This window comes from Tachyglossus aculeatus, chromosome 21 (assembly GCF_015852505.1).
Source record: "Tachyglossus aculeatus isolate mTacAcu1 chromosome 21, mTacAcu1.pri, whole genome shotgun sequence".
In the NCBI taxonomy this organism is placed as follows: domain Eukaryota; kingdom Metazoa; phylum Chordata; class Mammalia; order Monotremata; family Tachyglossidae; genus Tachyglossus; species Tachyglossus aculeatus.
In genome coordinates, this window is record NC_052086.1 from 23,982,021 (window position 1) to 24,004,284 (window position 22,264).

Here is a 22,264-nt window from a genome sequence, read left to right on the forward strand (position 1 = left end):
CTCCTTCCCTTCCCCACAGCACCTGTATATATGTATATATGTTTGTACATATTTATTACTCTATTTATTTATTTATTTTACTTGTACATAGCTATTCTATTTATTTTATTTTGTTAGTATGTTTGGTTTTGTTCTCTGTCTCCCCCCTTTTAGACTGTGAGCCCACTGTTGGGTAGGGACTGTCTCTATATGTTGCCAATTTGTACTTCCTAAGCGCTTAGTACAGTGCTGTGCACATAGTAAGCGCTCAATAAATACAATTGATGATGATGATGATGATGAGAGAGGGGAGTGGTGGCCGTGACCCATTCCCGGCCCCCCTCCTCCCTTGAGCACGTTCTCCCCCCAGCTCCCACCCCAAACTCCTACTGCTGCCTCCTCTGCTGCCAAACTGGGCAGTGGCAATTTAAAACAAACTAGGAAAGCAAATGACCTTCACGGGGGGACTGTGGGCGCACATCCGTGCTGCAGGGGTTCGTGGCCTAGGCTGGGTCCCGCCGGGGTGAGAGGCCCTGGCTTGCCGCTTGGCCGTCTCAACATTCTCTGCAACATTGCCAAGATCCGCCCTTTCCTCTCCATCCATACCGCTACCCTGCTCATTCAAGCTCTCATCCTATCCCGTCTGGACTACTGCATCAGCCGTCTCTCTGATCTCCCATCCTCGTGTCTCTCTCCACTTCAATCCATACTTCATGCTCCTGCCTGGATTATCTTTGTCCAGAAACGCTCTGGGCATATTACTCCCCTCCTCAAAAGTCTCCAGTGGCTACCAATCAATCTGCGCATCAGGCAGAAACTCCTCACCCTGGGCTTCAAGGCTGTCCATCACCTCGCCCCCTCCTACCTCACCTCCCTTCTCTCCTTCTCCAGCCCAGCTCACACCGTCCGCTCCTCCGCCGCTAATCTCCTCACCGTACCTCGTTCTCGCCTGTCCCGCCATCTACCCCCGGCCCACTTCATCCCCCGGGCCTGGAATGCCCTCCCTCTGCCCATCCGCCAAGCTAGCTCTCTTCCTCCCTTCAAGGCCCTACTGAGAGCTCACCTGCTCCAGGAGGCCTTCCCAGACTGAGCCCATTCCTTCCTCTCCCCCTCGTCCCCCTCTCCATTCCCCCCCATCTTACCTCCTTCCCTTCCCCACAGCACCTGTATATATGTATATATGTTTGTACATATTTATTACTCTATTTATTTTACTTGTACATATCTATTCTATTTATTTTATTTTGTTAGTATGTTTGGTTTCGTTCTCTGTCTCCCCCTTTTAGACTGTGAGCCCACTGTTGGGTAGGGACTGTCTCTATATGTTGCCAATTTGTACTTCCCAAACGCTTAGTACAGTGCTCTGCACATAGTAAGCGCTCAATAAATACGATTGATGATGATGATTCTCCCTCTGGCTGAGATTGGGAGCCTTTGAGAGTGGTCACACCAAAAGCCCTAGCTCAACAGCGCGAACAAAGGACAAGCCTTTGCCCTTCCCGGGGTTTGCCAGAAGGAGGGACATCTTGGAAGAGAAGGGGGACAGGAAGATGTGAGTCGGTCAGGGCCGGGAGACCCAAGTGGGCATTTGGCCATCTCTCCACCCCTAACTCCACTCCCACTGAAGCCGCACATTGACTTCATCAAGGGCCAGTGGTTTGGCCCCTTAGAGGGGTCGGTCTAAGCACGCCTGAATGTTGGTGTTGTAGAGGGCGGGGGTGAGGTGGGGTCTGTAGGGTTCTGGCCACACCTTGGGCATAACCTCTCTCATTTTCCTTCCTCCCGCCTGGCATGGTCATCTCCAAGTTCTTGCTCACAGAGCAGGTGCGTTGGGTTAGTTTAAGAATTGCTGAGAGCCTCTTCCACTGAGTTCTAGTTGCTAAAGACCAGTTTGGCTCTGTGCATCGTCTGCCATTTAGTTCTCCTTGTTCTCCTCGGCCCCTCCTGACGGATTGTTTGGGAATCCATGATGTGATAGGCCGACCCCTGGCTCAGAACACCACCATTGCTGCCAGGTGATTCCTCTCCCTTCTCCCCGGCCTTCTGCCACTCCCCGTACAACTGGGTGGCTCCTCTCCCCTGTCCCACCCCTCTGCTACTCCCTACTACAGCCCGGTGGCTCCTCGGCCCCCTCCCACCCCTCTGCCATTTCCCGTCTCACGATTTCACCCCTCTCAGGAGACAGCACCTTCTAGTAGGAAGAGCACTGGCTGGGGAATCTCGGGTTCCAAGACTGTTGACTGTGTGACCTTAAGCAAGTCACTCGACTTCTCTGGGCCTCAGTTTCCCCATCTGCAATATGGGAATAATGATACCTGCTCTCCCCTTCCCCCATCTTGCAGAGGGTTCATGAGGGCAATCGAGCTCATGGATGTGAAAGTGCTTTGAACTCTTTGGAAGAAAGGGGCTCTATAAGCATGAAATGGATGTTTTTTTGAGATGCTTTTGTGGGCAGTGCCAAACGCAGTTGGCTAAGAGCCTCAGAGGGAGCTCTCTGGGGCTGACTGAGTCTGGGCATTTGGGGGAAAATGATTTGGAATGTATACCTGATCCTCGGAGGCTGCTTTGAATCTACCAGCTGAAGCAAAGAGAGATACTTCCTGTACAGAGATAGTTACCCTGTTTATAACACCAGGCCTTCATAAGGTCTGCAACTTCATCACCGTCAACAAGTGTATCAGGGGCCTACAGGCAGTGGAACAAGGCTCTTCTCTGCCTCTTAGATTATAAGCCCCACATGGGACGGGGATGTGAGACCAATATGAATCTACCCTAATACTTATCACTTTGCTTTGGCCCAGAGTAAGAGCTTAGAAAAGACCCCACCTCAGCTGCCAGGGAGGAAGATGCCTATGTGTTGTTTCCTTTCCTGAGAGTCATTTCTCAATGGGGCCTGGCACTGCCAAGGTTGGCCGGTCCTGGAGGAATCAGTGACTGGGCTCCCCCCACCTCCCCATCCCCTTCCCTCCCGTCCCTCTGGGTTTCAGGCCCCAGGTGACAGAAATACCTAGTAAGTGCCTAACAATGTAGATGAGCCACTTGAATGCATTAAAGTCACTGCTTTTATGGTGACTTTTATTTTATACTCAAATGGTGAGTGGAAATTGAGATGTCTGGAGATGGTTGGGGTTAATCTGGGTAGAATTCCTGGAGGAAAGTTAGTTTGGGAGTGTTAATGAAGAAAAGGGACCTAGTTTAGCAAAGAGAAAAGCAGAGGGCAACTGGGAGTGGAGGGAGCAGGTGTACTGATATGGAAGTGGGAAAGAGAGGCAAAAGATGGAAAAAAGGTTTGGTGCCCTTTCCAGGCTTTCGGTCCTGTGGGCTCCATTCCCCACCTCACTCCCGGGGTTTCCCTTTTCCCCAGTTGGTTTGACCCCCCAAGTGTAAGAACGACTAATCTAAGGTTTTTGCGATTTGCTCACCTCCCATTCCTGTACCTTAGAGGCTAGCAGCATGTTGAGAAGCAGCGTGGCTCAGTGGAAAGAGCCCGGGCTCTGGAGTCAGAGGTCATGGGTTCAAATCCCGGCTCCACCACTTAGCTGTATGACTTTGGGCAAGTCACTTCAGTTCTCTGGGCCTCAGTGACCTCATCTGTAAAATGGGGGTGAAGACTGTGAGCCCCCCATGGGACAACCTGATCACCTTGTAACCTCCCCAGCACTTAAAACAGTGCTTTGCACGTAGTAAGTGCTTAATAAATGCTATCATTAGTATTAGTATTAGTTCTATTCTTGGAAAGCTAAGGAAGTCAGCTTCTAGGACCCTGCCCCCGGGACTTCAGGTTCCTGATGCTTCCTCCTTTTCTTGTCACTTGGTTCAATTAATCAGTGATATTTATTTATCGAGGGTGTACTGTGTCCAGTGCACTTTACTAAGCTCTTCTCTGTAATTACAATGCCCACACAGGCCTGGGGCTGGACCCCATAGCGGGACTATCCCATGAGACAGGCAGGATTTATGCAGAGAGACCGCTGGGCCAAGAGCCAGGAAACCAGGATTCTTGGGTTCTAGACCTGAGAGGCCCAGGTGGCTCACTTGCCACTTTATTGCTTGTCATATAGGAAGCTCACAAGGTCTACAGGCAGAAGCTGGAAGAGCTGACCACGGTCCAAGCTGTTTGCAGCAGCTCCATCAACAAGCAGAAGAAGAGGCTGAGAGACCTGAAGTGCAGCCTCCAGAGGTACCCCGGGGGCTCTGGCTTGGCCAGGGGGGTGGTGGGCTCAGGGCATTGAAGGAGACATGGGGTCAAGAGCGGAAGAGGAAAGGATGTTCGGAAGAGGTGGTGAGATATTGTGGTTATGTCATCATCTGGATCACTGCTTCTCTCTTCCATACTGTAAGGGTGTCACCTCATTGGTCCTCAGCTCTCATGAAACTGAGTTATCCCCATTTTCCCTGCAGGGATACCGAAGTATAAAGGACCAGCGCTCTGCCAATTGAGGGCAGGGTCTTGGTCTGGCCCAGATTCTCCCCCCATCCCAGCCCCGCAGCACTTATGTACATGTCTGTAATTTATTCATATTCATGTCTGTCTTCCCCACTCTAGATTGTAAGCTCATCTCGAGCAGGGAATGTGTCTGTTTATCGTTGTACTGTACTCTCCCAAGCGCTTAGTACAGTATTCTCCACACAGTAAGTGCTCAAGAAATACGACTGAATGAATGAATGAGAAGCAGTGGGACCTTATGGGAAGAACCTGGGACTTGGAGTCAAAAACACGGGTTCTAGTACTGCCTCGGCCACTTGTCTGCTGTGTGACCTCAGGCAATCAATCAATCAATCAATCAGTCGTATTTATTAAGTGCTTACTGTGTGCAGAGCACTGTACTAAGCGCTTGGGAAGTACAAGAAGGCAAGTCACTTAACCTCTCTGTGCTTCAGTTTCCTTGTCTGGAAACTGGGAATTAAAATATCTGTCCTCCTCTGTCTTAGATATGAATCACTGTGAGGGAAAAGTATGGGAAAGGGGGTGCGCTTTATAAAGCGCTTTATATAAGCGCTTAATAAATATTGTGCGTTGCTTTTCCCTGGTTTTGGTGGGTGGGCGGGCCCTCTGACTGTAGGGTTTAGTCCCCGGCTGTCCTCTGGGTCTCAGACTCCTGTCTGTTTGCCATCTCTGCCCAACCTGCCCCCAGCCTTAGCCCAGAAGAGCCGGGCAGGGTAACAGAAGGCCATTCACCCTGCGCTAAGAGAAGGTGGGCTTCTTTAGCCTGGCTCAGGCCCTGGCAGTGTTTTTCTACTGCTGGGTCAATCAATCAGTCAATCAATCAATCGCATTTATTGAGCGCTTACTGTGTGCAGAGCACTGTACTAAGTGCTTGGGAAGTACAAGTTGGGTCCATCTAAGAGGGAAGGTGGGATCTCAGGGGAAGCAGGAGGGACATGTGCCAAGTGGGAGAGGGGACTGCCAGCTGCGGGGCCCAGAATAGCCCACTGTTCTGACCCCAGGGTGGCACAAGCAGCCATTCAGGCATTCATTCAATCATATTGAGCGCTTACTGTGTGCAGAGCACTGTACTAAGCGCTTGGGAAGTACAAGTCGGCAACATAGAGAGACGGTCCCTACCCAACAACGGGCTCACAGTCTAGAAGGGGGAGACAGACAGCAAAACAAAATATGTTGACAGATGTCAGTGTGTGTGAGACCAAGGAATGGAGACTCCAGTGACAGTGACTGACTTGCAGCCAGAAGCTGTCCTGCTAAGCAGGGTGACTTGACGTAGAAGCAGCGTGGCCTGGTGGATAGAGCAAAGGCCCAGGAGTTAGAAGGACCAGGGTTCTAATTCTGGCTCCACCACTCGTCTGCTGTGTGACCTTGGGCAAGTCACTTTACTTCTGGGTATTGGTTAGCTCATCTGTAAATTGGAGATTAAGACTGTGAGCCCTATGTGGGACAGGGACTGTATTCAACCTGATTAGCTTGCTTCTACCCCAGCACTTAGAACAGTGCTTGTCACATAGTAAGCACTTAACAAATACCATCAGTAGCAGCGTGGCTCAGTGGAAAGAGCACGGGCTTTGGAGTCAGTGGTCATGGGTTCAAATCCCGGCTCCGCCAATTGTCAGCTGTGTGACTTTGGGCAACTTTTCTGTGCCTCAGTTACCTCCTCTGTAAAATGGGGATTGACTGTGAGCACCCCGTGGGACAACCTGATCCCCTTGTAACCTCCCCAGTGCTTAGAACAGTGCTTTGCACATAGTAAGCACTTAATAAATGCCATTATTATTATTATTATTGTTATTATAGACTTCCAACATGCTTGCTGGGCTTTGCAGACCTTTGCCCTCGACTCAGAATCATCCCCCATGCTCACAAACCATATGCCTTCTGTCAGCCAGATTCCCGCCTCTGGGTGCTGCTGACTTCAGGCCTGAGAGTCGGAGTTCTGGTTCCGGTCCTGACTCACTCTGCGACCTTGGGAGAGTTGCTTAACTGGAGAAGCTAACTGGAGAAGCAGCATGGCATAGCGGATAGGGCACGGGCGTGGGAGCCAGAAGGTCATGGGTTGTAATCCCGGCTTCACCATTTGTCTGCTGTGTGACCTTGGACCAATCACTTCACTTCCCTGGGCCTCAGTTACCTCATCTGGAAAATGGGGATTGAGCCTGTGAGCCACATGTGGGACGGAGACTGTGTCCAATCTGATCTGCTGGTACCCGCCCCAGTGCTTAGTACAGTGCCTGGTACATACTTAAGTGCTTAACAAATACTATTATTATTATTATTATTATTATTATAGAGCACGGGCCTGAGATTCAGAAGGTCATGGATTCTAATCCCGCTTTAGGCAAGTCTCTTCTCTGGCCCTCAGTTACCTCTTCTGTAAAATGGGGATTCAGACTGAGCCCCATGTGGAACAAGGACTATATCCAATCTGATATGCTCGTATTCACCCCAGAGCTTGGTACAGTGCCTGACACATAGTAAGCACTTAATACTTTATTATTATTACTATCCTCTCTGGGCAGTAGTGACCCAGACTCTAAAATGGGTCTAGGTGCCTTTATGGGCCTACTGATCTCCGATGATTGGCCCCAGCTAATGATGGGCTACATCGCACCATACATCACACTATTCCCTGATCACGGGACCCCAAGTGGGACTGGGGGGCGGGGGGCATTTTGTTGGGCCACAGGTAGGAAGGAAGTAGAGAGCCTCAGGTGTGGCAGAGCATGGAGAGGATGGGACACCACCAGTGGAACCATCTGCGCCCTCTCCCTGGCAGGTTCAAGCGCCATGCCAGCTGTGAGGAAGCGGAGCTCATCCAGCAGATCAGTGCCAACATCAAGGAGCGGCAGAATGTTTTTTTTGACATGGAAGCCTATCTGCCCAAGAAGAATGGGTATGGTGGGCCCAGGCGGGGAGGGGGCTTTGTTGCTTTGCATGTGGGTCTTACGCCCAGCCCTGTCCCCCCATCTCAGGGGACAGGCTTAAAAACTAGGTCCTCATCTGCATGGCCTTCTGAGTATTTTCATTCCTGTTTTGGATTGTGAAAGGGGGAGACTCCTTAGTGGTGCTGCTGCCTTGGGCTGACCCCAGATAGTCTCCTCTAGCCAGACAATCCTGGAGCTAGAAGGAGCTCTAGCAGGCCTAAACCATCCAGGACGAATGTTTTTCTTTTCCTTTTGTCAAGCTCGCCAGGGTTAGAAAATACACATCTTCCCTTAGTAGTCCATTTAGCCACCCTCCAGGTGGGAGTTTTTCCTTCTGTCTACTGAGAGGCTTGTTTACTGCAGTTTAAAACTATTTTCTGGGTGCTCCCCAAGCAGAGATGGAGCATAACACCAGGTCAGTGCCCTCCCTGTAGCCTCCCTGGGCTAATTCTTCACTGTAGGTCCTCCAGAGTCAGGCTAGGGGTCGGGTCACTGACTAAATTTAACACACCCGCGGCTCTCAGAGTGGGGCTCCATCTGGAAAGAGTGGATCCCTGGGTTTTCCAGATCCCTTGAGTTTTTCCCACAATTAGGGCAGTTCTGTGGAAAGACACAAGGGAGAAGCCAGGCCTTTCCACCTGCCCAGCTGGTTTTCCCACCTGATTCTCTTCCCCTGGAAAGTGCGAGGCCTTGGGCTGGGCCTTGACTCCTGATCGGGTCTGTCCCCCGCCCCCTGTCCAGGGCTGTACCCCAACCCAGGGGCTTGGTTGAGGGCTCTGCCTTCATTTCATTTCATTTAATCGTATTTAATGAGCGCTTACTGTGTGCAGAGCACTGTACTAAGCGCTTGGGAAGTACAAATTGGCAACATATAGAGAGGGTCCCTACCCAACGGCGGGCTCCCAGGCTTGAAGGGGGAGACAGACGACAAAACAGCACATATTAACAGAATAAAATGCGCCTGCACAAGTAAGTGGGTGGTCCGGTGCCGCATTCCTGCCTCCTCCCAGAGGATCATGCTGCTGCCTCCTGCTGCTCTGGGTCCAGGGAGGAACTTATCTACACTGGAAGCTCACTGTGGTCAGCGAATACATGAGCTGATTGTGTTGTATTGGACTCTCCCAAGTGCTTAGTACAGTGCTATGCCCTCAGTAAGTGCTCAATAAATGCCATTGATCAATTGAATGCTTATCTGTTTCTGGGGGCTTGTCTTGCAGGCTGTACTTGAACCTGGTTCTGGGCAATGTCAACGTGACTCTCCTGAGCAACCAGGCCAAGTGAGTATGACAGGCTCTGCCCCACACCTTGGGCAGCGTCTTTAGAGGGAGATCACGGGCAGGGAAAATGTCTGTTCTATCCCTATATCATACTCTCCTCAGCGCTTAGTTCAGTGCTGTGCACCCAGTAAGTGCTTGATAAATACGATTGATTGATTGATGGACACTGGCTGGCTCGGAGGGAGACGGGCACTACAGTTCTGAGACTATTTGACCCACTGGCCTGCTGTGTGATCTTGGGCAAGTCACTTAACTTCACTGTGCCTTTAGTTTCCCCATCTATAAAATGGGGATTAAATATCTGTTCTCCTTCCTCTTAGATTGTGAGCCCCATGTGGAACAGGGACTGTGTTCGATCTGCTTGTCTTTTATCTACCACAGAGCTTAGATCAGTGCTTGGCACATTGTAAGCGGTTAACAAATGCCACCATTATCATTATTGTTATTGTTTAAGACCCTTTAAGTGGTTTATCTTCGGGGGCCTGAGTGTCCCATCCCTTGACCTTTGTGGCTAAGTATTTGTGTTGAAGCATTTCCCTCCACATTCTTAGCACAAGAAGCAGAAAGTCATATTCTGTCCCTACTGTGTTCCTGGGTAACCCAGATCTAAGATGAGATGAGAAGCAGCATGGCTTAATGGAAAGAGCACAGGCTTGGGAGTCACAGGTCATGGGTTCTAATCCTGCTCCGCCACTTATCAGCTGTGTGACTTTGGGCAAGTCACTTAACTTCACTGCCCCGCAGTTACCTCACCTGTAAAATGGGGATTAAGACTGTGAGCTCCACGTGGGACAACCTGATTACCTTGTATCTGCTCCAGCACTTAGAACAGTGCTTGGCACATAGTAAGTACTTAACAAATACCATTATTATTATTATGCTTTGCACATAGTAAGCGCTTAATACATGCTATTATTATTATTATTATATAACTTCTGCTGTAAACAGAGGAGGAGGAGGACACCATTTGGCTATTCAACACTGAATGGTTCCCCCGTGTATGTCCTGAGGCTGATTGGCAGCAAGTCTTCTGGAACATCTAAGGATGCCAAATGCTGAACTCTTTCTTTTTATGGGATTTATTAAGTGCCTACTATGTGCCAGGCAGTGTTCTAAGAGCTGGGGTAGATACAAGGCAATAAGGTTGGACACAATCCACAAGGTTGGACACAATCCATGTCCCACATGTTACTCACAATCTTAATTTCCAATTTAGAGGTGAGGTAACTGAGCAGAGAAGTGAAATGCCTTCCCCAAGGACACACAACAGACAAGTGGCAGAGCCGGAATTAGAACCCAGGTCCCTCTGATTCCCAGGCCTGTGCTCTGTCCACTAGGTCATGCTGCTACTCGGTTGGTGGGGACCACATTGGAGTCTAGACCCAGCTCCTGCCCCTAGATGGTTTTAGATAAGGCGGGGAATCGGCATTAATATGTGAATCGTCCCGCCTTGGTTTCAAGAGTGATTTCTGTGGGCTGCCAGTTGTCCGGCAGGGTTGGAGAAGTGGGGCTCGTTAATCAGAGAAAGCTTCTTGGGAGAGGATGCCTATAAGGTGGGGTGTGGGTGGGTAAGGTATGGCAACACCTGGGAAACCTGAGCCCAAGGCCTTCCCCCTTGGGCAAGAACCTGCAGTGGTGGAAAGACAGTGGTGACCAAACTTCTCATCATTCTTGGTTGGTGCCCTTGCAGGTTTGCCTACAAAGATGAATATGAGAAGTTCAAGCTCTACTTAACAATCATCTTGTTACTTGGTGCTGTGGCTTGCAGGTTTATTCTTCACTACAGGTGAGAGGGGCTTTGGTTTCCTGATGTGGCACGGAGAAGGGACGGTTCAGTGATGTGGGGGCTTTGTACCATCTTAGCAATGCCCTCTCAACCGCAGGTGTCAACCAGTTTTTCTCCCCTGCCCCCAAAAGGTCACATAGCAGGCAAAAGTGGCAGAGCTAGGATTAGAACCCAGGTCCTTTGATTCCCAGGCTCTTTCTTTTAGGCCACGTTGCTTCACAGACCTGGGAGATCCCTCCCAGTCCCACAGTACTTATGTACATTTTTTGGTAATTTATTTATATTAATTTATTAATTTGTTTATATTAAGTCTGCAAGCTCAATGCATTCAGGCAATAGGTCTGTTTATTGTTATATTGTACTCTCCCAAGTGCTTAGCACAGTGCTCTGCACACAGTAAGTGCTCAATAAATACAATTGAATGAATGAATGAAAAGAAACCACAGGGCATGGCAGGCCCTATCCAGGACTGTGGTTCTCTGGGGGAGAGGGCTGGTTTATTTACCCCTTCCTCACCTCCTAGGTTGGGAAGAGGGTCTGTAAATGTCGGGAGCCTCCTGCGGCTCTGAGCAGGGCCTGGCTATTCCAGGCCAGAGAGTGCGCTGAATAGAGAGCCTTGAGCAGCATTTATTGAAAGCACTTTCTGTGAGCCGAACATTTGGCTGACGTACAGAAGACGACTAGGGCCTGCCCTCAAGGATCTTACAAGCTAATAAGCTTGAATAAATTTATAATATTGGTTTTCCATCACATTCTTCTGCTTCTGTTGTAGTGGTAATCATCACACCCACCAACCCTCCTGGTCTCTCAAACTGAAATAAGCAATATCCTCAATTCCTCTTTCCCCCTACACCGCCAATATTCAGTCTGTCACCAAATTGTCATTTCCTCCCTCGCAGCATCTCCAGAATCCACCCTATCCTCCTTCCAAATCCTCCTTCGAAACGCTCGCCACACTTACCCAAGCACACTGTATATTCCAACTCAACTACTGCAGCAGCCTCTTTACAGACTTCCCTGTCTCCAGCCTTGCCCCTCTCCAGTCCATACTTCACTTTGCTGCAAGGATCATTTTCCTAAAGCTTCATTTTTTCCCATCTCTCCACTTGTCAAAAAGTCCAGTGGTTCCCCATTCCTCTGTGCATCAAACAGAAACTCCTGACTATTGCACAATCAGCTCTCTCCCCACCTACCTATCCTTGCTTCTTTCCCACTCAGCCCGGCTCACATGCTTTTATTTCTCGTGCCCACCTACTCAGTGGGTCTCTCTCTGTCTCTCCCTCCCCCTCCCTCCTTTGACTGTCAGCCCCATCTGAGATGGGAACTGTGTTCAACCTGATTAACTTGTATCTTCCCCAGTGCTTAGAACAGTGCTTAGAACACATAATAAGTGCTTAGCAAATACAATAATAATGATAACATAATAATAATATTCATTCATTCAATCATATTGAGCGCTTACTGTGTGCAGGGCACTGTACTAAGTGCTTGGGAAGTACAAGTTGGCAACATATAGAGACAGTCCCTACCCAACAATGGGCTCACAGTCTAGAAGGGGGAGACAGACAACAAAACAAAACATGTGGACAGGTGTCAAGTCATCAGAATAAATAGAAGTAAAGCTAGATGCACATCATTAACAGAATAAATAGAATAGTAAATATGTACAAGTAAAATAAATAGAGTAATAAATCTGTACAAGCATATATATAAGTGCTGTGGGGAGGGGAAGGAGGTAGGGCAGGGGAGATGGGGAGGAGGAGAGGAAAAAGGGGGCTCAGTCTGGGGAGGCCTCCTGGAGGAGGTGAGCTCTCAGTAGGGCTTTAGCTCTCACTAGGGCTTTAACCTCAGCTTTAGCTCTCAGTAGGGCTTTAAGCATCAATAATACTTGTTAAGCACTATGTGCCTGGCTGTATTAAGTCCTGGGATAGATACAAGATAATCAGATCAAACATAGTCCCCGTCCCCCATGGACTCACAGTCTAAGCAAGAGAGAGTTGGATTCCTATTTTCCAGATTGGGTAGTTGAAGCACAGAGAAGTTAAGTGACTTGCCCAAAGTCACACAGCAGACAAGTGGTGGAGTGGGATTAGAACCCAGGTCCTCTGACTCCCAACCCTGTGCTCTTATCACTAGGCTACTGGTTCCTCTTGCTAACACCTTCCCTTCTGTCTAGAACTCCTTCTCCCTTCACATCCAGCAGACCGCTGCTTCCCCCATTTTCAAGACCTTTTCAAAAATCACATCTTCTCCAAGAGGCCTACCCCAGTTAATCTCTCACCTCCACAGCCTCTTCCACCTACAACTGCAGCGTGGCCTAGTGATGATGATGATGGCATTTGTTAAGCACTTACTATGTGCAAAGCACTGTTCTAAACACTGGGGCATTTACAAGGTGATCAGGTTGTCCCAACGTGGGGCTCACAGTCTTAATCCCCATTTTACAGATGAGGTAATTGAGGCATTGAGAAGTGAAGTGACTTGCCCAAAGTCACACAGCTGACAAGTGGCGGAGCCGGGATTTGAACCTCTGACTCCAAAGTCCGTGCTCTTTCCACTGAGCCACGAGTGGATAGAGTACTGGCCTGGGAGTTCATTGGACCTGGGTTCTAATTCTGGCTCTGCCTCTTGTCTGCTGTATATTATTTATTTATTCATGTTAATGGAGAAGCAGCGTGGCTCGGTGGAAAGAGCACGGACTTTGGAGTCAGAGGTCATGGATTCAAATCCCGGCTCTGCCAATTGTCAGCTGTGTGACTTTGGGCAAGTCACGTAGCTTCTCTGGGCCTCAGTTACCTCACCTGTAAAATGGGGATTAAGACTGTGAGCCCCCTGTGGGACAACCTGATCACCTTGTAATCTCCCCAGCGTTTAGAACAGTGCTTTGCACATAGCGCTTAATAAAGTGCCATCATTATTATATTAATGTCTGTCTCCTGTTCTTGACTGTAAGCTCGTCATCGGCAGGGAACGTGTCTGCTAATTCTGTTGTATTGTACTCTCCCAATCAATCAATCAATCAATCGTATTGAGCGCTTACTGTGTGCAGAGCACTGTACTAAGCGCTTGGGAAGTACAAGTTGGCAACATATAGAGACAGTCCCTACCCAACAGTGGGCTCACAGTCTAAAAGCTCCCAAATGCTTAGCACAGTGCTCTGCACATAGTAAGCGCTCAATAAATACAATTAATTGTTGTGTAACCTTGGGCAATCGTTTGACTTCTCCTGTGCCTCAGTTACATCATCTGCAAAGGGGGGATTAAGACCATGAGCCCCTTGTAGGATGTGGACTGTGCCCAACCATATTAGCTTTTATCTATCCCGGTGCTTAATATAGTGTCTGGCGCATAGTAAGTGCATAACAAATACCATTAAAAAAAACCGCACACACACATACATAAAAAGCCCCTGCCATTGCAGCACTTCTTTGTCACCTAAGCCTTGGGTACAGGAACGGCACTATTGCTCTTAGACACATATGTTCGCATTCTTTAATTCCCTCCTACCTGTTAGTTTAGTGTCAGCCGGTGGTATTTATTAAGCGCTTAGACTGGGAGGTCAGAAAGGAGGCTGATGGAGTAGTTAATAAGTGTTTGGATCAGCATTCTAGCACTGTGGGTGGAGAAGAAGGGGAGGATTCTGGAGATGTTGTGAAGATAGAAGTGAAAGGATTTGGTGACAGATTAAATGCAAGGCTTGAATGAGAGAGGCGAGTCTATGATAATTCCAAGGTTATGGGCTTGTAAAACAGGATGGTGGTGTTTTCTACAGTAATGGGAAAGTCTGGGGGAGGACAGGATTTGGGAGGGAAGATGAGTCCCGTTTTGGACATGTTTGGTTTGAGGCATTGGCGGGACATTCAAGTAGAGATGTCCTGAAGGCAGGAGGAAGTACTAGAGTGCAAAAAAGAAAGTCAGGGTGGAGTGGTATATTTGGCAATCAGATCCATACGGATGGTAGTTGAAGCCATGGGAGCAAATGAGTTCTCCAAGGGAGTGGGTGGAGATGGAGAGGGAAGCAAGTGGCCTAGTGGATATAGAAGAGGCCCGGGAGTCAGAAGGACCTGGGTTCTAATTCTGACTCCTTCACTTTTCTGCTGTGCGACCTTGGGAAAGTCACTTTACTTCTCTGTGCCTGTTACCTCATCTGTAAAATGGGGATTAAGACCATGAACCACATGAGGGACAGGGACTGTGTCCAACCTGATTTCCTTGTATCTACTCCAGTGCTTAAAACAGTGACTGGCACCTAGTAAGTGCTTAATAAATTCCGTTAAATAAATGGAAAGAGGGCCTGGATTGTGTCCACTTACTTTATTATACTCTCCCAAATGTTAGCACAGTGCTCTGCCCAGAGTAAGCACTCGATACATACCTTTGATTGTTTGGACTGTGAGAGTCATGTAGAACAGAATCTTTGTCCAATCTGATTAACTTGTACCTACCCCAGTGCTTAAAATAGTGTTTGACACATAGTGCTTACCAAAACAGTATTATTATGATTACTATGGTATTGAGGATGATTTGTTAATCCGTTTATTTGTTAAGCATTAACCACAGTGCTTAGTACAATACTTGGCACATAATAAACATTTAACAAATGCCACAGTATAGTTAAAAGTTTTAAGCCCTTACTCTGTACCAAGGAATGTTCTAAGCGGTGGGGTAGATAAAAGTCAGTCAGGTTGGACACAATTCCTGTCCCACATGGAGCTCACAGTCTAAATAGAGGGGGAACAGACAAATCTCAATTGATGTTATATTATTAACTATCTGCAGTGGAGTACTGTCAATAATACTGTCGAAGAACTTGACGTGCAAACTCACTATTATTTCATTCAATCATATTTATTGAGCGCTTACTGTGTGCAGAGCACTGTACTAAGTGCTTATTATTTATTACATCTTGGTTACCACCCATATCTTATGCCCATTAACATCAGGACAGATCTTTTACTCAACACTTACGCATCGCAGTTTAGCTATTTTTGTTTAATGTAGTCTACAATTCAGACCCTTGAGGCATTTTTTTCTAAATTTTAGTTTTATGAGTTCATTCAGTCGTATTGGTGCTTACTGCATGCAGAGCACTGTACTAATCGCTTGGAAAGTACAATTCAGCTTCAAATAGAGACGATCCCTACCCAACAATGGACTCAAAGTCTAGAAGGGGGAGACAGACGACAAAACAGAACAAGTAGAGACAGTCATCATCATCATCATCAATGTGCAGAGCACTGTACTAAGCGCTTGGGAAGTACAAATTGGCAACATATAGAGACAGTCCCTACCCAACAATGGGCTCACAGTCTAAAAGGGGGAGACAGAGAACAAAACCAAACATACTAACAAAATAAAATAAATAGAATAGATATGCACAAGTGAAATAAATAAATAAATAGTGTAATAAATATGTACAAACATATACATATATACAGGTGCTGTGGGGAAGGGAAGGAGGTAAGATGGAGGGGATGGCGAGGGGGACGAGAGGGAGAGGAAGGAAGGGGCTCAGTCTGGGAAGGCCTCCTGGAGGAGGTGAGCTCTCAGCAGGGCCTGCCCACAACGGGCTCATGGTCTAGAAGGGGAGAGGCAGACAACAAAACAAGTAAACAGGCATCGATAGCATCAATATAAATAGATTTATAGACATACATCATTAATAAAATAAATAGAATAATAAATATGTACATATATGCACAAGTGCGGTGGGGAGGGGAGGAGGAGCAGAGGAAAAGGGGGGCTTAGTCTATCATCAGTTATCCTTTAAGACCTACTTAGAATTATTTTGCATTTTCTGCCTTGGTGGTTCTGGGTGCCCCGAGTTTCCAAGCCCCCCCAGAAAGGGGTTGGTGGGCGGTGGGGGGTAGGGGGGGAATCTGAAATAGTGCAGCAGTGACTCAGAGCTGCCTACCTGCTTAGCTGCTGAAGGCAGAGAGGGGGGCTCGGTGGGAAGCCAGATGATTAACATAACAATGGAAAGGGCGGGGCAGGTGTCAGTGTGGGAAGACAGTAGACCCATTGAGATAACCCTGACTAATAACAACTGTGCATTTGTTCTTCAGAGGTAGAACAAAATTCAGATATTCTTGAACAACAACCCTCTTTGCTTATTCACTTTCCTTGCTGATGTATACAGTAAGGCCATGCATAAGTCGTCCCATGTGCATTTTTTCCCCCCACCCCCTAAGTCTGGAGGCCTGGCATATTCAGAATCCTCGGAGAACTTCAGCAGGCAGACAGCATTCCAAAGGGCAATTGGGGGGTGGGAGGGGAGGTTACCCCATGCTTCTTTGTCTCTCTTTTTCTCTTTCTCTCTCTCTCTCTCTCTCGTATTTGGTGGTGTACTTACTATATGCCAGGCTCTGTACTAAGCCCTGGGAGAGATGCAAACTAATCAGGTTGGACAAAATCTCTATCCCACATGGGGCTAACAGTCTTACCCCCCATTTTACAGATGAAGTAAGAGAGGTATGGAGAAATTAAGTGAGTTTCCCCAAGTCACACAGCAGACAAATGTTGGAGCCGGGGTTAGAACCCAGGTCCTTCTGATTCCCATGACCCGTGCTTTATCCATTAGGTCATTAGCTGCTTCTCAACTTCACAATATATCAGCACCGGCCTCGCTTACCTTCCTGGGAGCCACACCTGGGTATCTGAAACATTAATCCTCCCCCCCAAAAAAAAACCCCAACAGGGCAGAATCAGCCTCCTCGCTGCTTTCCCTGCCTCCAGCCTCTCTGGTTCAACCTCCACTGTGCTGCCTGATCATTTTTCTAAAGCCTCATTCTGCACACATCTCTCAAAAACCTCTGCATCAAGCAGAAATTCCTAACCACTGGCTTTAAGGCACCTAGTCAGCTCTCTCCCTTACTTATCCACACTCTTCTCCCACTTCACCCCAGCTTGCACTCTTTAGTCTTTTCAACCCATTTTAATTCACTGTGCTTCTGTTTTCCTCTCACTTCTGACCTCTTATTCCCTCCCTCCCTGTTCTTATCTACCAAATGGCAGCTCTCCCCATTGTTAAAGCCATTTTGAAAGGCCATACTTCTCATTCATTTCTGACCTTTCCTCTGATTACCCCCTCCCCCAAAATACCAATGCAGCTCATCCTCACCCCCAAGTTACTTAATTTCTCACAATCCCCTTGGGTGAGCACCTTCAGCATATTTTACGCATCCTGTTACCTCTTGCTATCTGTAACTTAAATGTCTGTCTCACTACCAAGACTGTAAAGTCTTTGAGGAAAGCATTCATGTTGATGCATTTGTTCAGTTCTCTGCACAAAGCCTGTGTGCAATAAATGCTATCGATTCCTGAGTGATTAGGGGATCACCTTGGAGGACCCCATGTTCTTTGAGTTCCCTCCGTTGAGCCCTGCATACCGTGTTTGCCAGGCCTTTTGGATCAAGCTCCAGTCCCAAATTTGGAGGAGCTGTGGCATGTGGCAGTGGGCTAGATGATCGATCAATCAGACACTCATTTTATTGAGCCGTTTACTGTGTGCAGAGCACTATACTAAGCACTGGGGAAAGTCTGCTACAATGGAGTTGGTAGAGACATTCTCTTCCCACAGTGAGCTTAGTCTAGAAGAGGATACGGACGAGACTGTAAGCTCATTGTGAGCAGGGAATGTGTCTGTTTATTGTTGTATTGTACTCTCCCAAGTGCTTAGTACAGTGCTCTGCACACAGTAAGTGCTTAATAAATACAAGCGAATGAATGGAAATAAACTACGGATATGTAAGTAAATGCTGGGGAGCTGAGGGAGGGGTGAATAAAGGGAGTAAATCCAAGTGCAGAAATAGGCTTTAAATAGAACAGTAATAATAATGATGGCATTTATTAAGTGCTTACTATGTGCAAAGCTCTGTTCTAAGCGCTGGGAGGTTACAAGGTGATGAGGTTGTCCCACTGGGGGCTCACAGTCTTAATCTCCTTTTACAGTTGAGGTAACTGAGGCATAGAGAAGTTAAGTGACTTGCCCAAAGTCACACAGCTAACAGTTGGTGGAGCTGGGATTTGAACCCATGACCTCTGACTCCAGAGCCCATGCTCTTTCCACCGAGTCATGCTGCTTCTCTAAGTGTCTTAAGCCTCTTGGCGCCTGGAGCCAGGGCTTTGGGGTGGTGGTGGGGCTGGTTCTTCTTCCCCAACATCATAACCTCTTTGTCCATCACCCCCTGAGTTGCAGGGTGTTGAGACCCCCGTTCCCCGCCCACCCCCCCACCCCCCGAGCCAAGTGAAGTGACTTGCCCAAGTCACACAGCTGACAATTGGTGGAGCGGAATTTGAACCCATGACCTCTGACTCTAAAGCCCCCCGGCCCACGTCATCCCCCTGGCCTGGAATGCCCTCCCTCTACCAATCCGCCAAGCTCGCTCTCTTCCGCCCTTCAAGGCCCTACTGAGAGCTCACCTCCTCCAGGAGGCCTTCCCACACTGAGCCCCTTCCTTCCTCTCCCCGTCGTCCCCCTCTCCATCCCCCCCATCTTACCTTCGTCTCTTCCCCACAGCACCTGTATATATGTGTATATGTACATATTTATTACTCTATTTTACTTGTTCATATCTATTCTATTTATTTTATTTTGTTAGTATGTTTGGTTTTGTTCTCTGTTTCCCCCTTTTAGACTGTGAGCCCACTGTTGGGTAGGGACTGTCTCTATATGTTGCCAACTTGTACTTCCCATGCACACAGTGAGCGCTCAATAAATACGATTGATTTGATTGATTTCCATTGAGCCATGCTACTTCTCTACGTATGCATAAAACCTTATGTATTTTATTCCTATCCTCAGCCCTCATGCACACACATACACACATCTACATATTTATCTCTCTCTCTCTCTCTCTCTCTCTCTCTCTCTCTCTAAATATATATATATCTACATATTGGTAGATGCAGCCATTCGTTCAGTTGCTCCATCCTGATGCCCTGGCTGCCACTTCCCCGGTTGGCTGGAAATGGTCATTTGAATTCTGCCTTTTGCTCTTGAGATGCTCTCGTTCTTTCAGATATTCAGATATTTGGGATTTTAAAATAGAGAAGAGTCTTCTCCCGTTAACGACCTACGACCTCTTCCCCCTCTTTTCCCATAATAATAATAATGGTCTTGTTAAGTGCTTACTACGTGCTAAGCACTGTGCTAGGTGCTGGGAAGGGGACGATAAGGTTTTCTCTCTAGGTGGGGGACGGGAAAGGAAGAAGTATAGGTGCAGGGGATTTTGAGCCTAATTTTTTCCCTTCTGTTTTAGAGTAACTGACGAAGTGTTCAACTTCCTGCTGGTTTGGTATTACTGCACCCTGACCATCAGAGAAAGCATTCTCATCAGCAATGGATCCAGGTATCTCCCCCTCTCCCCGCCTCGTCCCCCTCTCCATCCCCCCATCTTACCTCCTTCCCTTCCCCACAGCACCTGTATATATGTATATATGTTTGTACATATTTATTACTCCATTTATTTATTTATTTATTTTACTTGCACATATCTATTCTATTTTGTAGTATGTTTGGTTTTGTCTCCCCCTTTTAGACTGTGAGCCCACTGTTGGGTAGGGACTGTCTATACGTTGCCAATTTGTACTTCCCAAGCGCTTAGTACAGTGCTCTGCACACAGTAAGCGCTCAATAAATACGATTGATGATGAGGTACAGACGGGCTAGGGGAGGCCGGAGCTTGGGCGGACAGCAGCGCCTTTGACGGCCAAGGGATTTAGGGCGTCAGGGTCAGGCTGGTCTGGAGGGTCAGCAGCGTTAATTGGGCCGGGATTCTGCCCCCAGCCCCTACTCTGTTCCCAGACAGGAGCTGTGGGGGCGGGAGCTCCTTTAGGTAGCTGTGGTTCTTTGGGAGGGCGAAGCAGGAGGCAGCCACCAGAGAGTGTGAGCGCACTGTGGGCAGGAAGTATGTCTACCAGCTCTGTTGTATTGTACTCTCCCAAGCACTTAACTACAGTGCTCTTCGCAGTAAGCACCCAGTAAATATGACTGATTGAAGTAATTGGCCCTAGTGGTAAGTGCACAGAACTGGGAATCAGGAGACTTGAATTCTAATCCTGGCTCTGCTGTGTGGCGTTTGGACCTCAGTCTCCTCATCTGTAAAGTGGAGATTAATACCCGCTCTTCCTCCCCATTAAATGGTGAGCCTTGGGTGCGACAGGGACTGTGTCCACAATGATTATCCTGTATCTTGCGCAGTGTGTGACACCCAGTAGGCATTTAACAAACGTATGCCCTCCCTCCGCACATCCGCCAAGTTAGCTCTCTTCCTCCCTTCAAGGCCCTACTGAGAGCTCACCTCCTCCAGGAGGCCTTCCCACACTGAGCCCCCTCCTTCCTCTCCCCCTCTCCATCCCCCCCCATGCCTTACCTCCTTCCCCTCCCCACAGCACCTGTATATATGTTTATATGTATTTATTACTCTATTACTCTTTTATTTGTACATATTTATTCTATTCATTTTATTTTGTTAATATGTTTTGTTCTCTGTCTCCCCCTTCTAGACTGTGAGCCCACTGTTGGGTAGGGACCGTCTCTATATGTTGCCAACTTGGACTTCCCAAGCCCTTAGTACAGTGCTGTGCACACAGTAAGCGCTCAATAAATATGATTGAATGAATGAATAATGACATGTTGAGTGGAGGATCCAAGGGCAAGGATGACACCATTCCCTTTTCCAGTTCTCTGACGTTTTGACATTCCAATCAGCCTACTGCTCCAGGTGAATAAGAATAAAAAAATTCATACTAGGGGATACCCAGCCTATTTCTGAGGCATCTGATTGATTGATTGAGTGGTCTGTCCATAGTGGAAATAGAACTGCAAACTCCTACAAAGATGATGCTTGTATTATTATTATTGTATTATTATTATTGTATTATTATTGAGTGCTTACTACGTGTCAAGCACTATTCTAAACACTGGGATAGATACAAGTTAATCAGATCCGACATGGTCCTTGTCCCACATGGGACTCACAGTCTAGGAGGGAGAACAGGGAGAGAAGCAGTGTGGCTTAGTGGCAAGAGCACGGATTTGGGAGTCAACGTGGGTTCTAATCCTGGCTCCACCACTTGCCTGCTGTGTGACCTTGGGCAAGCCAGTTTACTTCTCTGTGCCTCAGTTCCCTCATCTGTAAAATGGGGATTAAGACTGTGAGCCCCACGTGGGACAACCTGATTATCTTGTATCTATCCCAGTGCTTAGAACAGTGCTTGGCACGTAGTAAGCGCTTAACAAATACCATTATTATTATATTATTATATATTTCATCCCCATTTTACAGTTGAGGAAATTGAGGCACAGAGAAGTTAAGTGTGTTGGTGACTAAGTGACTTAAGCTGAGCTGATCTTCCGCCAAGCCTCCAATGCATCGGGTCCCCTTCCTAACAATAAGAACAGTACTTGTTAGCACTTACGTGTGCAAGCACTGTACTAAGTGCTCAGGGAGATACAAGCTAATCAGGTTGGACACAGTCCCTGTCAATCAATCAATCATATTTATTGAGCGCTTACTGTGTGCAGAGCACTGTACTAAGCGCTTGGGAAGTACAATTTGGCAACAGATACAGTCCCTACCCAACAGCAGGCTCACAGTCCAGAAGGGGGAGACAGGCGACAAAACAAAGCAAGGAGACCGGTGTCAATACCATCGGAATAGATAAATAAATTAATATTCAATCAATCATATTTATTGAGTGCTTACTGTGTGCAGAGCTCTGTACTAAGCGCTTGGGATGTACAAGTTGGCAACATATAGAGACGGTCCCTACCCAACAGTGGGCTCACAGTCTAGAAAGGGGAGACAGAGAACAAAACAAAACTTATTAACAAAATAAAATCAAT

The 22,264-nt window shown here is 47.6% G+C and overlaps 1 protein-coding gene across 2 annotated transcripts in view; it reads left to right on the forward strand.

The window, feature by feature from the left end:
* Window positions 1-22,264, forward strand: part of TMEM120B (transmembrane protein 120B) — a 50,948-nt gene that overhangs the window by 17,718 nt on the left and 10,966 nt on the right. For both annotated transcript variants that reach the window (XM_038762967.1, XM_038762968.1), the window contains exons 2-6: window positions 4,041-4,159; window positions 7,206-7,322; window positions 8,571-8,630; window positions 10,321-10,416; window positions 19,677-19,766. In XM_038762967.1, the coding sequence (XP_038618895.1) occupies window positions 4,041-4,159; window positions 7,206-7,322; window positions 8,571-8,630; window positions 10,321-10,416; window positions 19,677-19,766 (482 nt within the window). The remainder of the gene's footprint in view (window positions 1-4,040; window positions 4,160-7,205; window positions 7,323-8,570; window positions 8,631-10,320; window positions 10,417-19,676; window positions 19,767-22,264) is intronic.